Below are 16,614 nucleotides of genomic sequence, written 5' to 3'. Positions count from 1 at the left end.
AACATCATAAATACATCAATTCTACCTAAGCTAATATTAATTAATTAATTAATTTTTAGAGAGAGAGTGCTAGCAGGGTAATGGTAGAGGGATAGTGAGAGAGAGAGAATCTTAAGCAGGCTCTATGCTCAGCATGGAGCCTGACCTGGACCTTGATCTCAGATCCTTAGATCATGACCGGAGCCAAAATCAGGAGCCAGATGCTTAACAGACTGAGCCCCCAGGCACCCATACCTAAACTAATTTGTAAATGTAATGTGATAATAAATAGATTCATAAGTCTTCTGATACCAAACAAACTGATTCTGTAGTTATCTTGGAAGAATAAACACGTAAGTATACTATGGAAAATCTTGAAAAGTAAGGGTGATTACAGGTAGTTAACCTTATCAGATATTAAAACATTTTATAAGCAGCTTGTTAAGACTTTAGTTCTAGTGCAATGAATAAATTGACAACTGGAAAAAACAGAGGGCAGAAACAGACCCCTTCAAAGATTTGTTACATTAAAAATGTGGCACTATGTAACATCAGATGAAAAATGAACTTTTCTTAAAGTATAAAAATGGATAAAATTATAAAAGACAAAATTAAATCCATGCCTTATAGTATACCTCCGAATAAACTCCAAATGATTAAGATATCTGAATGTACAAAAGGAAACCATACAGATACTAGAAGTAAACCTGGAAGAATCCCTTTTTAACTTAATATGGTGAAAAGCATTTTAATTAACGTTCAAAGTCTAGAGGCAGTAAAAGAAAAAATAAAAACAAAAATGATAAACTATATTAAAAGCTTACCAAGGCAAATGCTTGTGCACACTCATACACCATATATATGATATATATATTATATATATAATATTACATAATATTATATTTATTTATTTATTCATTCATTTATCTTTATTTATTTTTTTAGAGAGGAAAAAAACATGAGAGAGAGCAGGAGCAAGATGGGGGTTGGTGGGGAGCAGAGAGAGAGGGAGACAGAGAATCTTAAGCATGTTCCATGCCCACTGCAGAGCCCAACACTGGGCTTGATCTCATGACCCTGAAATCATGACCTTAGCCAAAATCGAGTGAGATGCTTAACCAACTGAGCCACCCAGGTACCTCCAAAACCCATATTTAAATAAAAAGACAAATGACAAATTTGGAAATAAGTGTTGAAATGCATATTATAGATAAAGAGAAAAAAATTTTTTAAAGATTTTGTTCATTTATTTGACAGAGATCACAAGTAGGCAGAGAGGGAGGCAGAAAGAGGGGGAGAAGCAGGCTCCCCGCTGAGCCGAGAGCCTAATGCGGGTCTTGAACCCAGGACTTGAGATCATGACCTGAGCCGAAGGCAGAGGCTTTAACCCACTAAGCCACCCAGGCACCCCAAGAAAATATTTTTAATGTATAAAAATTCTGGAAACTAAAATGTTAAGGACCAAAAAACTTAAGCAATGAACAAAATATGTTAAGATTTCTAAAAAAAAAAAAGTATATATAAATTCCCTTCAAACACATGGAAATTATGTTTAAATTCATATTTAACAAAAGCACCCTTGGCATCTATTTCTTATCTTCTGCTTACTTTTCAACTGTAAAACAAATAAAGTTCCCTTGGAGACACTGATGATTCCAGGAGGCCTGGGACAAGAAAAGAACAAGATGAGGCTGGAATATCTTTAACTAGCAAGTAATGAAGTGCTAAAAGAAACCTCATGTCTTTCTCTTAAAAACCTATAGCCTATATCTAATCATGAGGTAAATATCAGACAAACCCAACCAATGGACATTAAACAAACAAAACAAAACAAAAACCCCAAAAAACAAACTTGCCTGGGGTGCCTGGGGGGCTCAATTGGTTAAACATCCCTCTCTTGATTTTGGCTCAGGTCATGATTTCAAGGTCATGGGATAGTGGGATCAAGCTTCATGTCAGGCTTTGTGCCCTTTAGGGCAGACTGCTTGAGATTCTTTTTCTCCCTCTGCCCCTGTCTCCTTAAATAAATAAATTTTTTAAAAAATGTTCAAAAAAATACTTGATCAATTTTCCTCAAAACTGACAAGGTCATCAAATAAGCAAGTCTAAAAACTGCAACATTTAGAAGAGCCTTAGCAAACATGACAACTAAATATAATGTAAAATGTGGAATCCTAGAATACAAAAAAGGATATTAGGTTAACAATTAAAGATATTTCTGACACCATGAAGGCCAAACTATTGTCTTTGGTTAATAATGCATCAGTATGGCTCAATAGTTACAAAAAATCTATCATTTTAATGTCATTAAATATTAAAAGTAGGGAAAACTGTGTGGTATATGAGAACTCTCTGTACCAACTTATAACTTTCCTATAAATTAAATCTAGTCTAAAATAAAAAGTTTACTAAGAAGGAAAAAAATATATATATATATATCATAGCTTTTATTCAAATAAAAGGGCATAGAGGACATCAGGCATGGAGAAGGAAAGGAAAAAGTGAATTGGGGGAAATTGGAGGGGGAGATGAACCATGAGAGACTGTGGACTTTGAGAAACCAACTGAGGGTTATAAAAAGAAGGGGGATGGGGGGATTGGTGAGGTGGTGGTGGGTATTGTGGAGGGCACAGATTGCATGGAGCACTGGGTGTGGTACATAATGAATCTTGGAACACTGAAAAAATAAAATTTAAAAAAAAGAAAACAAATAAAAGTGCAGTGATGGTGAGGAGGATCGATTCCTCCAATATAGAAAAAATATATACAAAAAACCCAAAAATGTATAAAAAAGTAGTACTAGCATATTGCATTGCACAATTACGTTTTTTTAAATAACATGTAATGTATTATTTGCCCCACATAATACATTATTGGGGCTGTGAATTATTGGGTCTGTGAATTGTCAGGCTCACAATTACTTTCTTAAGTAAGAATTTATCTAACAGCTAAATATTTAAACTTTCCTAATATCAGAAAACAAAAACAAAACACCATCAGAGGAAAATATTTTCATTATTATAGTCTGCTTATGTATGAGCAATGAATTTTATAAGCTTATGCTTTCTGAAAGCGATTTTATTGTGTGCTGGAATGATTGCTATGTTTTGTGTATCAAATCTTATCCTATTTGTGTTTTTATATTTAAGACTAATTCCTTACAGTGCTATTATGAAATATCTATGGATTTGAAAACATTACTGTTGAATATATTTATTATATTTCTTTTTCACTATGTTAATTGATTCTTGAACAAATTATTAAATTATTTAAAATTTTTATTAGGACTTGTACTTATTTATTATGATTATAAAGCATATTTAAAGGCAATGATGATAGACTATGGTTTACCAAGTTATTTTTCTTATTTTTTTTCTTAAGATTTTAGTTATTTATTTCAGAGAGAGCAAGCAGGAGCAGGGGTGGGGCAGCAGGAGAAGAAGGGAGCTTGACGTGGGGCTCAGTCCTAGGACCCCAGGATCATGGCCTGAGCCAAAGGCAGATGTGGAACCAACAGAGCCACCCAGGAGTCCGGTTTACCAAGTTTAAAAAAGAAATACTCTTGATGTATATTCGTAGATAACATTTTATGGCCAAATCTACAGTCCTCAGTCATATAAAAATCAGGAATGTTTAATAGGTAGTCACTTTTTAAATATATGTTATTAATTTAAAATTTGGAACAGTGTTTCTTTTTAAATATAGAACTGCAACTCAATATGTTTGGAAGAACTTGACTTCTTTTTCATGTTATTTTAAAATTAGGAATATGGACGCCTCTTTCAATATTTAATAAAACACAAATTACTCATTAAAAAAAAAGTGAAACAACCACATGGGACACAGTAAAAGGCACAGAAGTGAGTTTAAAGTGGCTTCCATCAGCTAACTTTGGAATAACTTTGAGCATCAGAATGAGCAACAGGAATAGATTATTTCTCATGCAAGTACAAAGAGGCCATAAGAGTCTCTGTGCATAGTCCCACTTCTGCAGCAGGCACTACTATTAGTAGTAGTAGCAGCAGTGGCTCCAGCAGCACCAGTGGTAGTAATAGAATACTTATTCAGAAGGAGTAGAAGAGAAGGAAAAACTCTTATTTGCAGAAAAATGATAATCAATAAAGAGATGTAGAAAGTTGGAAAACAACTATTTTTTTTAAAGATTTTATTTATTTATTTGACAGACAGAGATCACAAGTAGGTAGAAAGGCAGGCAGAGGGGGGGGGGAAGCAGGCTCCCTACTGAGCAGAGAGCCTAATGTGGGGCTTGATCCCAGGACGCTGGGATCATGACCTGAGCTGAAAGCAGAGGCCTTAACCCACTGAGCCACCCAGATGCACAAGAAACAACTATTTTAAAACCAGCCTAGTAGTGACTGATGCATGCAAAAGTAATCACAGTATGCCTAAGCCATTTTATGAAAATTTCTTTGGAAGTAAGATACTTAGTCTCAGAGGTCCCAACAATTTTCCTTTACATCCTTTAACCAAGTTATCAAACTCACCACCAACAATGGAACAAACTAATATCAGATGTCAAGAGATAAAATGCTCTGAAAAGGACAATATATCTTCTATGCCCCAATCTTGTTTTTAACTTGATATTTATCATGAAAGAATAATCAGACAAAATGGAATTAAAGAGCACTTGCAAAACAGCTGGCTTGGGTGACTCAGAATGTTAATCTCTGATTAAAGAGATTTGAAAAGACAAAAACCCAAACACAATAAATGTGACGAGTATATGAGTGTTCATTGTATCATTCTTGTGACTTTTCTGTGGAGAAAATTTTTCCAAAGAAAATGTTGGGATGGACTCTGAAAAACAATCTGAGGGGTTTGAAGTGGCGGGGGGGTGGGAGGTTGGGGTACCAGGTGGTGGGTATTATAGAGGGCACAGCTTGCATGGAGCACTGGGTGTGGTGAAAAAATAATGAATACTGTTTTTCTGAAAATAAATAAATTGAAAAAAAAAAAGAAAATGTTGGGAAATATATATGTCATTCTAAAAATTCCTATTTCTTTGGTATCCGTAAGGGCCACTCATTAATTTTTTTCTTTGATTATTTTTAAAATCTGTAATGAAATCCATAAACCCTTATTTAAGGTAGAAGAAATTTGGCTGAAAATAAAGACACTTTAATCTGAAATATTTGAGTATCTTTGATTTGTAGAGTGTGTTGTCAACTTTTATGTTGACTTTCATGAATTTGCATGCTTGTAATAAATGTTTTTGTTCTATACTTCCTTGTATTCACTAGTCCTTTTCATATATTTTATGTTTAGATTGTTATCGTGGGAATGGCAAAAATTACATGGGCAATTTATCCAAAACCCGATCTGGACTAACATGTTCGATGTGGGAGAAGAACATGGAAGACTTACACAGGTGTGTAAATATCTTTCTTTCAATACATAATATGTAGTGATAATAGCAGATAGTGTATTCAGATATGCACGTTGCCATTTCTTTCATTTCTCTTATACATTATAGTAAGCTAATAAAAACATTAGATTTGTTTTTCTGTGCAACTCAACTTAATGTATTCCCTTCATGTAACAACCTTTTTTCTTTATAAAGATTTATTTATTTATGGGAGAGAGAGAGAGTGAGATAGAAAGCTGGGAGGCGAGAGGGGCAGAAAGAGAGAGAGAATCCTAAAGAAAACTCCCCACGGAAGCCTGACCTAGAGATCATGACCTGAGTTGACATCAAGAGTCAGCCACTTAACTGACTGAGCCAACCAGGTGCCCCCAAACTTTTAAATAAGCAGTTCAATCTAGAACATTTTTATTGAATGTTTACGATGTGTTCTGTGGTAGGTGCCCATGGGAAACATTAATAAAAATTGGACATACATTTTGGCTTCACTGTCAAGGATGATATGGTCATGTTGAAAAAACAACTGTATAATTTGATAAGACAGTGCATAATTAAGTGGCAAATATAGCATTTCAAATAGTACATTATATGATTGTGTTCTCACAATTATTAACATCAGTTCATGAAAAATTAGTAAGTGACCATCTTCATGGACATATATACCTTAAATATCCACTTAACTATTAAAAACTTAGAGAAACAGATTTCCTGGTATAGCTTTATTTTGACATATTAAATTTTTCTACAACTAAAGAAAGGTATTATATGTAATTGAAAAAATTATATATTTCAGAGAATTAGAGATTTTGACATTGGACATATTTAGAGAAAAATATGTCTGCCATTCCACCCTAGCAATAGTGCTAGTGTGTTTGAAATTACTAAAGAAGTCTGAGACATACTCGTGACAAAAAACTGAATTTTTCCAAAATCCCAGAAGAGATTATGCAGTAGAATAGAAGGAAAAAAGTTAGTATCATATGATCAAGCACTTATGCCATGGTTGCTATATGTGAGTTATTATCTTATTTGGCCATCACAATCCTACATGGAAGATATTTCTGTATGTGTGAAAAAGAATTAAAGGGCTCTGAGAGGTTCAGTTATTTTGCCTCTAGTCTTACTTTAATTTTAACTTGATTCTCTTCCAAAATGTACTTACTAGTGGATGATACAGTTTATAAACTGTGATAGTTCTAAAGCAATGCTCTCCAACATAAATACAGATTTCACATATGTAAGTTGCATGTGCACTTTTGTTTTCTAATAGCTACATTTAAAGGAGTACAAATGAATAGGCAAGACTTTTTTAGCTAATATTTCTTATTAATTAAATGTCTCTAAAAGCATTTTCATTTCAATATGTATTCAATATGAAAATTGTTAATGAGTTTTTTACATGTTTTCATATTAAGTCTTTAAGATCTAGTATGCATAATTATAAATAGTACTGTAACTGTTAATTAGAATGTAATTCTACAATAATTCCATTTTAATGATTAAATAGAAATAAAAATCACAAAACTTTTCATCATTTTATCTATGGTAATTTTGTAGCTCTATTTCATAATCCTGAGTAGAGAATGTGCTTCCAAACTGCAAGAACAAAACCAAAATAAGTCTAAAACAAAACAACCAAATTAGACTGCCTCTCTATTTGGGCTAGCCACGTACCAATGCTTCAGTAGCCACATGTGGCTAGTAGCTACTGTTTTGGACACTGCAGCTCTAGGAGTTCAAAGATAATGCAGAATTCTAACCTCATGGATCTCACGCTCCAGAATGCCAGCCAACAGCAAATGTCCATACCATATTATAAAAATCATGAAAAATAGCATATTTTATGCCATGAGAGTGCAAAGAAGTGTCTAGACTTAGATGGTCAGGAAGGCTTCCTAGAGAAAGAGAAATTAATTAGAACATATATGTTAAGTAGAAGTTTGTCAAAGGAAGTGTAGAAGGAGCATACATAAGGCAGAAAGGGTAGCTTGCCCCAAAGCCCAAAGATGGAATTGTTTGAAAATCAGAAATAATTTTGGTAAGGTTGAAAAAAAAAAGGTATGTTACAGATGAAGAGAAAATATTTTTAATATACAAAAATTCTGGAAACTAAAAAGTTAAGGACCAAAAAACTTAAGTAATGAACAAAATACGTCGAGATTAAAAAAAAATGTATATATAAATTCCCTTCAAACACATGGAAATTGTGCTTAAATTCACATATAATGAAAGCACCCTTGGCACCTATTTCTTTCTTTCTTTCTCTCTTTCTTTCTTTCTTTCTAAGATTTTTGACAGACAGAGATCATAAGCAGGCAGAGAAACAGGCAGAGAGAGAGAGAGAGGAGGAAGCAGGCTTCCCGCTGAGCAGAGAGCCCGATGCAGGGCTCCATCCCAGAACCCTGGGATCATGACCTGAACTGAAGGCAGAGGCTTTAACCCACTGAGTCACCCAGGCACCCCATCACCTATTTCTTATCTTCTGCTTATTTTTCATCACTAAAACAAATTTGTCATTTGTCATTTGTCTTTTTATTTAAATATGTGTTTTGGAGGCACCTGGGTGGCTCAGTTGGTTAAGCATCTCTCTTGATTTTGGCTAAGGTCATGATTTCAGGGTCCTGAGATCAAGCCCAGTGTTGGGCTCTGCAGTGGGCATGGAACATGCTTAAGATTCTCTGTCTCCCTCTCTCTCTGCTCCCCACCAACCCCCATCTTTTTTTTTTTTTTTTGGAAAAAAAAAAAAGAAAGATAGTGTAATTTGGTTAATGTCCACAGAAAAGGAACTCTGCAGTAGCAAGACAATATACAGCCTTGTAAGCTGTGTTAAGAACTTTGGATTTTATCTTAAGCATTAAGATCATTACAGAATTTTAAATGAAAATTAGCATGAAGAAGATTGAATGTTAATTTCAACAGTGCTATTTGGTGGCTCTAGCTCTTATGAATTTGTGAGAGACAATTATACTGACTCTGCCTTCAGAAATCTCTGAAGATTTGGACATTAGAAACTTGATATTTTTATGGCAGAAGAATTTATACCTCAAAAATTAGCAAGGACAACAAATAAAGATTTCTTAAACATCTCAGAGTCCCCTTTTAAACATTATCAACATATAATTGGAAATACATTACATATTTATTTAGGGAACTCATAGTTATAACTCATAGTTATAATTCATGGAATGTGGGTTGGACATTCAGAAATTGTTGAAAGTCATTTGAAAATAATTTGCAGTGAATTGATGAATGGTTAAGTCTCATGGTACCATTTTGGTTTAAGAATAAGCTGCAATTGGGTAAGGACATTATATATAATGGTGGTTTGAACACTGATTCTGGAAAGAGCCATTTGTTCAAACCTCTGCTCCACTGCTTATAAGCCATGTGATTTCAGAAAAATTGTTTTTTGTGAATTTCTATTTCATCAAATATAAATTAGCATAATCTTAGAGCCAGTCCCATTAGGTTGGTCTATGGTTATATATGTAAATCACATAAAATAGAATCTAGCACATAGTAAGTACTATTTGTATTTGCTGTTATTATTGGTCTAGGAAATGAACCTGAGTTTGGAAAGATAGTCCAACTTTACCTGACTAAGCTCTTTCCAGTTTTTAAATGACCCATTAGTGACACTCAAGCACAGTCATAATTAATAATCCAAAATAATTCAGTTACTTGTGTAGTTTTCATGGCTTGGTCAGGATGGCCATTTGGAATTTGGCTTTCTTAATCTTATCAAAATAAATACTGATACTTTATGACTGTGCATGATCTAATTTGCTTTCCTTTTGTAATAAACTTATTTAAGATGTAAAGTGAAAAACTGTTACTCAGTTAACTGTCAAAAACTCATATATTGTAACTATATAATCACTGAGAGTTTAGATTTTAATTATTTCATTAGCACACTATTATTAATTTTTAGTGTATCTTTCTGTCCTGTCATGATTTTGATAGTAATGCTTTTTGTGTTTCTGAAACATGAAAAATGATTTTGCAATAGCTTGCATTTTCTTTTTTTTTTTTTTTTTTTTTAAAGATTTTATTTATTTATTTGAGAGAGAGAGACAGTGAGAGAGCATGAGCGAGGAGAAGGTCAGAGAGCGAAGCAGACTCCCCATGGAGCTGGGAGCCTGATGTGGGACTCGATCCCGGGACTCCAGGATCACGCCCTGAGCCGGAGGCAGTCGTCCAACCAACTGCGCCACCCAGGCATCCCAGCTTGCATTTTCTATGTATTTTATGACCTTGATCTTCTTTGTCATCTGCTCTTTCTCTGGCAGTGCATCTCCATTTCTTTTTTTTAAGATTTTACTTATTTATTTGACAGAGAGAGATCACAAGTAGGCAGAGAGGCAGGCAGAGAGAGAGAGAGGAGGAAGCAGGCTCCCTGCTGAGCAGAGAGCCCGATGTGGGACCCGTTCCCAGGACCCCGAGATCATGACCTGAGCTGAAGGCAGCGGCTTAACCCACTGAGCCACCCAGGCGCCCCTGCATCTCCATTTCTATGCATAGAGATGTTGGTTTTCACCTTGCCACTATACTTATTAAAGAGAAGCAAAATCACAAAATATTTCATCATTTTATCTATGCAAATTTTGTAGCCTTATTTCATAATTCTGAGTAGAGAATATGCTTCCAAGCTGGAAGAACAACAAAATAAGTCTAAAACAATATAACCAAAATTCACACCAAATAGAAGTTTGTGTGGTATCTATAATGAAAGTTATGTGCTATGATTTTATCTTCTTGGTGACAGTTTGTTTCTGTTGGACGCAGTGAGCATCTTGTGATGTTTAGAGTGTGTTGTTTATGCAGGCATATCTTCTGGGAACCAGATGCTAGTAAGCTGAATAAGAATTACTGTCGGAATCCTGATGATGATGCCCATGGTCCCTGGTGTTACACAGGAAATCCTCTCATTCCTTGGGATTATTGTCCTATTTCTCGTTGTGAGTATTTTTAATGACTTTCTTCAGGTGAAATATTTTAACTACTCTGAATCTCCTTAAAATTGATGCCTCATTCAGAGGAGGAAATATAGGAGGGCTGGAATCAATCCTAAAGTGGGGATGCATTCCAGACAACAATAACAACAACACACACACACACACACACACACGCATGCATGCATGTGTGCCCCTTGCTTCATCTCTCCTGTAGACAAGGAGACATTCTGCTGACCTTTTAAAAAAGATTTTCCTCCTCAGAAGATCCTCATTTGAAATCCAGAAGCAATAAATCACCATCATTTTAATATGACTGCACCAGAAAAGACACCCCTCCCAATACTAACTGTTCAAGCTATAGCAGAGCTCTAACAAAGCCCCTGCCCAGTAACAGACCCATCAACAGACCTGAGATACTGTTGTTTTCACTATCTTCTCAGTAGCCAAAGACCAAAGAGCCTAGAATATCCCATCAACATCTCTGAGTCAAAGATGATTTCTTTTGAAGATGATTTTTTCAAAAAAGTATCAGTGTGTAAAGTAAAAGATATGTAAAATATATATGTCTGATATACCTCATTTAAAGAGCTCCTATATATTGATAAGAAAAAATGAGATAATTTAGGAGAAAAATGAAAATAAATCTTCAAGAACAAGTATAATTAATAAACAAATAAAATACATTAAAGCTTAATAGTAAGAAAAAGTGAAATTTTAGTAGCATAAGGTCATTTTCACCAATCAGGTTGGCAAATAAAATAATAGTTAATGCCCAATATTAGTGAAGTTCTGGATAGTCAGAATCTTCAATACTGTGCTACTTTGTGAATTGGAAAGCTTGTCTGAAAGTCAGTTTTGAGAAATGTCTCGGGATTTTTCAACATAGGCACTATTAATATTTTGTACTGCAGGAATCTTTGGTGTAGGAAGCTGTCCTACACACTATAAAATATTTGGTGGTGTCCCTGGCCTCTACCCACTAGGTGTCAATAAAACCACCCCTGCCTCCAGTCATGAGAACCAAAAACTATCTTCAGACATTGCCAAGAGTCCCCCTGGGGAACAAAGTCATCCCCAATGAGTACCACTGAATAATATATGTTGAGATGGAGGTATATCCTCTGTATAATATTGAGTGAAAAAAGCTTATTATAAAGCTGTGTCAGTAGCGAAAGATTGTTTTACTAGATTACATATCTCATAGCTCTGTGTTTTTTTTTAATTAATTAATTTATTTATTTTCCAATTTATTTATTTTCAGAAAAACAGTATTCATTATTTTTTCACCACACCCAGTGCTCCATGCAAGCCGTGCCCTCTGTGTTTATAACAAAAATACTTTTTTAAAAGATTTTATTTATTTATTTGACAGAAAGAGAGATCAAGAGAGGGAACACAGGCAGGGGGTGTGGGAGAGAGAGAAGCAGGCTCCTTGCAAGCAGGGAGCCTGATGTGGAGCTCAATCCCAGGACCCTGGCATCATGACCTGAGTCGAAGGCAGATGCTTAACGACTGAATCACCCAGGTGCCCCTATAACACACATCTTTAAACACTATGTTAAACTATCTCCTGTCTAAAAAGGACATATTTGCATAAGTTCAATAGGAGTCCTATTTAGGAATGTTTCTCTTCGTGGATGGGGAGGATGAGTGAAATAGGTGATGGGGATTAAGGAGTACACTTATTTTGATGAGCACGGAGTAATGAATACAACTGTTGAATCACTATATTGTATACCTGAAACTAGTATAGTATCACTGTATGTTAACTATACTGGGATTAAAATTTTAAAAACTAAATAAATAAATAAAATTAAAAGAATGTTTATTAATAAGATTAAAAAGAATGTTTTTCATGTGAGAAAAGCTAGTAGCAAGTACCTTGACAATAGGAACAGAAGTACCGATTTTAAAAAGATTAGATTGAAGAAGTGGTGTTTGCTTTAAAACATAAAATACAAACACATAATTTATGGCAAATTAAAGAGATAATTTCTCACCTTAAGTGGGAATAGTAGTCATGTTTCATGAAATTTTAGCATAAAAAGGCAAACTTCTTAAATATGACCTTCATCTAGAATGACTATAATTAAGACTCAGAACTTCCCAACCTATTTTGAAGAAAAAAGTTATTTATATAATGGTAAATAAACGTGTAAATAAAGGTGTTTACCCTATAGGTTTGGAAAGAAATAGCGTATCATACTATTATATTTTATTCCATCAGCTGTAATCATAGCCTTTCAAATTAATTCATGTGTTCCTAATTTTCTATTTTTCTAGTATTAGGGTTTGCATAGGTCCTGAGAATGTATTTCTTTAAAAGATATCTTTCTAGTTTTAACACTACAAAGCAAAGCTACTACCTCTCTCGGACATATATCTTTTTAATGATTAAATGATTGTTTTTTCATAAATGTTAGCTTTACCTGATGGTACCTTTTCGTGAATTGTGAATCTTAATCTATGATTAAGAATAATGGAGGCTAATAAAATATCCAATGGTCTAGGAAGGAGGAAAAAATGTTCTTTTTTTTTTTCAAATATTTTATTTATTTATTTGACAGACAGATCACAAGTAGGCAGAGAGGCAGGCAGAGAGAGAGGAGGAAGCAGGCTCCCCACTGAGCAGAGAGCCCGATGCGGGGCTCGATCCCAGGACCCTGAGATCATGACCCAAGCTGAAGGAAGAGGCTTTAACCCACTGAGCCACCCAGGAGCCCCTTCTAAGACAGTTCTATTGCATGTAGACACTGAGAAAAATGCTCTTGTAGAATCGAACTGTGATTTGGTTTATAAATCTGACAAAGGACTCTAATAATTTAAATGTTTTCAAAACATACTTTCAACTAACATTTTAAAACTGAAAGTTAGTAATGTGCTATTGGAAGACTTCAGCGTGTCACTAGCATATGATTAAATGTTATTGCAGATAACTCATTTTTATTTCAACATATTCTGAACATTAATTTCAATAAATATTTTTATACTGTCATTTTTCTAAATAATATTTATAGCCAGGATTTATTTACACTTTCCTGCTGGTGAAAAGCTAATAAAATTTATCTTTAGAAGATTTGAGTTCTTATTTATTTAACTGTAGAGGCTGTATAAATCATTTTCACACTATACATTTGTATTATAAAACATATAAAAATTTTTATTTCTTTTTAAAAAGTGCTTACAGAGTATTACTTAGCATACATTTTAAAGATTATCAGATATGTAAAAATAAAATTACAGAAATGTCTATATATTAATCTATACACATACACACTTTGTAATCTTGGAAAAATACTCAGTATTAAATACTTAGAGTGTAGTGGTTAAGAGCTTCAACTCCAACTACCTGGTTAAGAATTTCAGTTCTCTGCCCTATGACCCAGCAATTGCACTACTGGGTATTTACCCTAAAGATACAAACGTAGTGATCCAAAGGGGCACGTGCACCCGAATGTTTATAGCAGCAATGTCCACAATAGCCAAACTATGGAAAGAACCTAGATGTCCATCAACAGATGAATGGATCAAGAAGATGTGGTATATATACACAATGGAATACTATGCAGCCATCAAAAGAAACGAAATCTTGCCATTTGCGACAACATGGATGGAACTAGAGCGTATCATGCTTAGCGAAATAAGTCAAGCGGAGAAAGACAACTATCATATGATCTCCCTGATATGAGGGAGTGGTGATGCAACATGGGGGCTTAAGTGGGTAGGAGAAGAATCAATGAAACAAGATAGGATTGGGAGGGAGACAAACCATAAGTGACTCTTAATCTCACAAAACAAACTGAGGGTTGCTGGGGGGGAGGGGGTTTGGGGGAAGGGGGGTGGGGTTATGGACATTGGGGAGGGTATGTGCTTTGGTGAGTGCTGTGAAGTGTGTAAACCTGGCGATTCACAGACCTGTACCCCTGGGGATAAAAAATATATGTTTATAAAAAATAAAAAAATTATTAAAAAAAAAAAAGAATTTCAGTTCTCTCACGGTAATTGCCTTGGACAACATAACTTTCATTTCAGTTTGCATTATTATTCATTTATTAATAATTTTAAATTGAGTGGCTATTGTGTACAAACCCCATATTAGAACATGCTAAATATACAGCAATAGAAACACTATTTTTTTTCCTTTGGTTAGATCTCAGTGTAGAGACATTTATGTATCTATAATAATTTAACAAATATATATTCACATTAAAATATGTAATAAAAATGGGAACATAGATACCTGCCCGGAGAAATTTGTGATGTCCATAATGTTCTGAATTTGGTTGAAACTTTCAGAATACATTAAAGAAAGTTTTTTTTTTTAGTAAGAACTCATATTTGGTTCTGAGGCCATATAAACACCCATACACACACACACACACACACACACACACACATTTACCTACACTTCTACAGGTAGAAGTTTTATTATTGACATGTTTCCCTTCAAATTCAAATTGAATTAATACTGCAGATTTGTATCATATATATATGATATATACATAAAAATATATATGATATATAAATTTCAGATTTTAGTACTGTGGTGGGGCAAAAAGAAGTAAGAATAGTATTTGATGGTAAAATGGCAAAGTCCTAGAGTGCAGTTTCCCAAAGTTTGGCTAAAAGTGTGCAAAAGAAGAACCTAAAATGTTTTTAAAAACTCATAATCTAACCACCAACTCAGAATCTCTAGAAATCTGATTTCAAGTGATATTTCAGCTTATTCTAAAGTATAAGAAATAGTTTAAAGGAAAAATATGTAAGTATAAAATAACTATAAATTACCAAATTCCCAAATATACAATATCTATATATTTTTAAATTTTAAATACTGTAGTAAATTATAATAATGAAATATTTTGTTGACCTATTAACTTGATGCTTAGAAATAGAAAACTTGATATACAATTAAGGAGAAGTCTAGTCTTCTTCATTACAATACCAGAAGGAATAAACATCTAGTTTTTAATATTAGAATTTTAAGTAATTGATTTGAATGGAAAAACCAATATCCTTGATGTTTTAATGACCATAGTTGGCCTCAATCCTAATTTGTAGTAATAGCTAAAACACTGACCTCTGCTGACTCTAAGACAAAACCCTCCCCCAGGCTGCGCTAAAGGGAAAGGGAAATGATGAAATATATGTTTTCCTTTACACTTACTCATTTAAAATATCTAGATCTGGAAGATGAACATAAATAAAAGCTCTTTAGCATGTATTAATTCTCATGAGATTCCCTATAAATAACAATCAAATTTGCATGTATTACAAATGAATCCATATGCCATTATTGTTTTGTTGCCGGTTTATTTGAGCTCAGTGCATTTCCAGGGATTAACAACCAGCTGGGTCTAAACAGTGCCTGACTAAACTCTATGCCATTAATTCTGAACAGACAGACATTAAACTACAGGAAATGTCCTATGCCTCATTCATTATTGCATAAGTATTTTCTAATCCCAGCATCTTCCAAGCTTTTCTCTTTGCAGCCATTAAACCCCAGTTAGGGAGGTTATGAAAAAGTAGTAAGTTATGAGGTTTTCGTTCTCTTTTTTCATACATTTTTATTACAGTATAAAAAAACAATCTTTTAAATATTCTAATGAAACATAATTATATTTTGTTATCCCTCTTTTTCCATTAGTGACATTGATTTCTACCTTCTAGAATTCTTGAAGAGTTTTCTGAAACATGATGTTTCAATTATCTTCAACCATATTAAAAAATAAAAGTAATTTTCAGAAAAAATAAAAAGTGCCCAAGTTACAGTAAATCTGTATGAATGGCCCAAGCAAACATTTTCATTTCAATATATAGTTTTGGTTCTATATAACAGAAATATGTATGTTTATGTATTTATATGTATGTATATGTATGTCTCTATATAACAGAAACATATATGTGTATGAATTTATTTTTACAGGTGAAGGTGATACCACACCTACAATAGTCAATTTGGACCGTAAGTAATCTTTTAAAATTATAGTTTATTTGACTCTCTACGTGTCAGAAATGATGTCATAATTTTCTTCATGGAAAACTTTCACTATGTTAACTTCTATCATAAAAATAAGTTAATCTATTTGTTTTTATTAATTTTTCTATATACATGTGTAAAAGAGGTTACAAAGGCAACTACATACTGAATATCAAAATTCAATTCTCAGAAAATATAAGATGTTATATTTAACTTTGAAAAGAGCATTTCTCTTGTTTGTGATTTTGGACAAAATGTATGTAATGAATTTTCACCATCCTTTAAATTAAATCAGGATGTAAAGTTAGAAAGAA

The 16,614-nt window shown here is 33.7% G+C and overlaps 1 protein-coding gene across 4 annotated transcripts in view; it reads left to right on the top strand.

Annotated features, from left to right (window-relative positions):
• The window catches only part of HGF (hepatocyte growth factor), a 90,798-nt gene that overhangs the window by 49,284 nt on the left and 24,900 nt on the right, over positions 1 to 16,614 (top strand). For all 4 annotated transcript variants that reach the window (XM_044245910.1, XM_044245911.1, XM_044245909.1 and 1 more), the window contains 3 exons: positions 5,266 to 5,368; positions 10,187 to 10,320; positions 16,247 to 16,285. In XM_044245910.1, coding sequence (XP_044101845.1) covers positions 5,266 to 5,368; positions 10,187 to 10,320; positions 16,247 to 16,285 — 276 coding nt within the window. The remainder of the gene's footprint in view (positions 1 to 5,265; positions 5,369 to 10,186; positions 10,321 to 16,246; positions 16,286 to 16,614) is intronic.

The sequence above is a fragment of the Neovison vison genome, chromosome 4, assembly GCF_020171115.1.
Source record: "Neovison vison isolate M4711 chromosome 4, ASM_NN_V1, whole genome shotgun sequence".
Lineage (NCBI taxonomy): Eukaryota > Metazoa > Chordata > Mammalia > Carnivora > Mustelidae > Neogale > Neogale vison.
The sequence above is the reverse complement of the archived record's forward strand: the minus strand, read 5'-3'. Positions and strand labels throughout refer to the sequence as shown.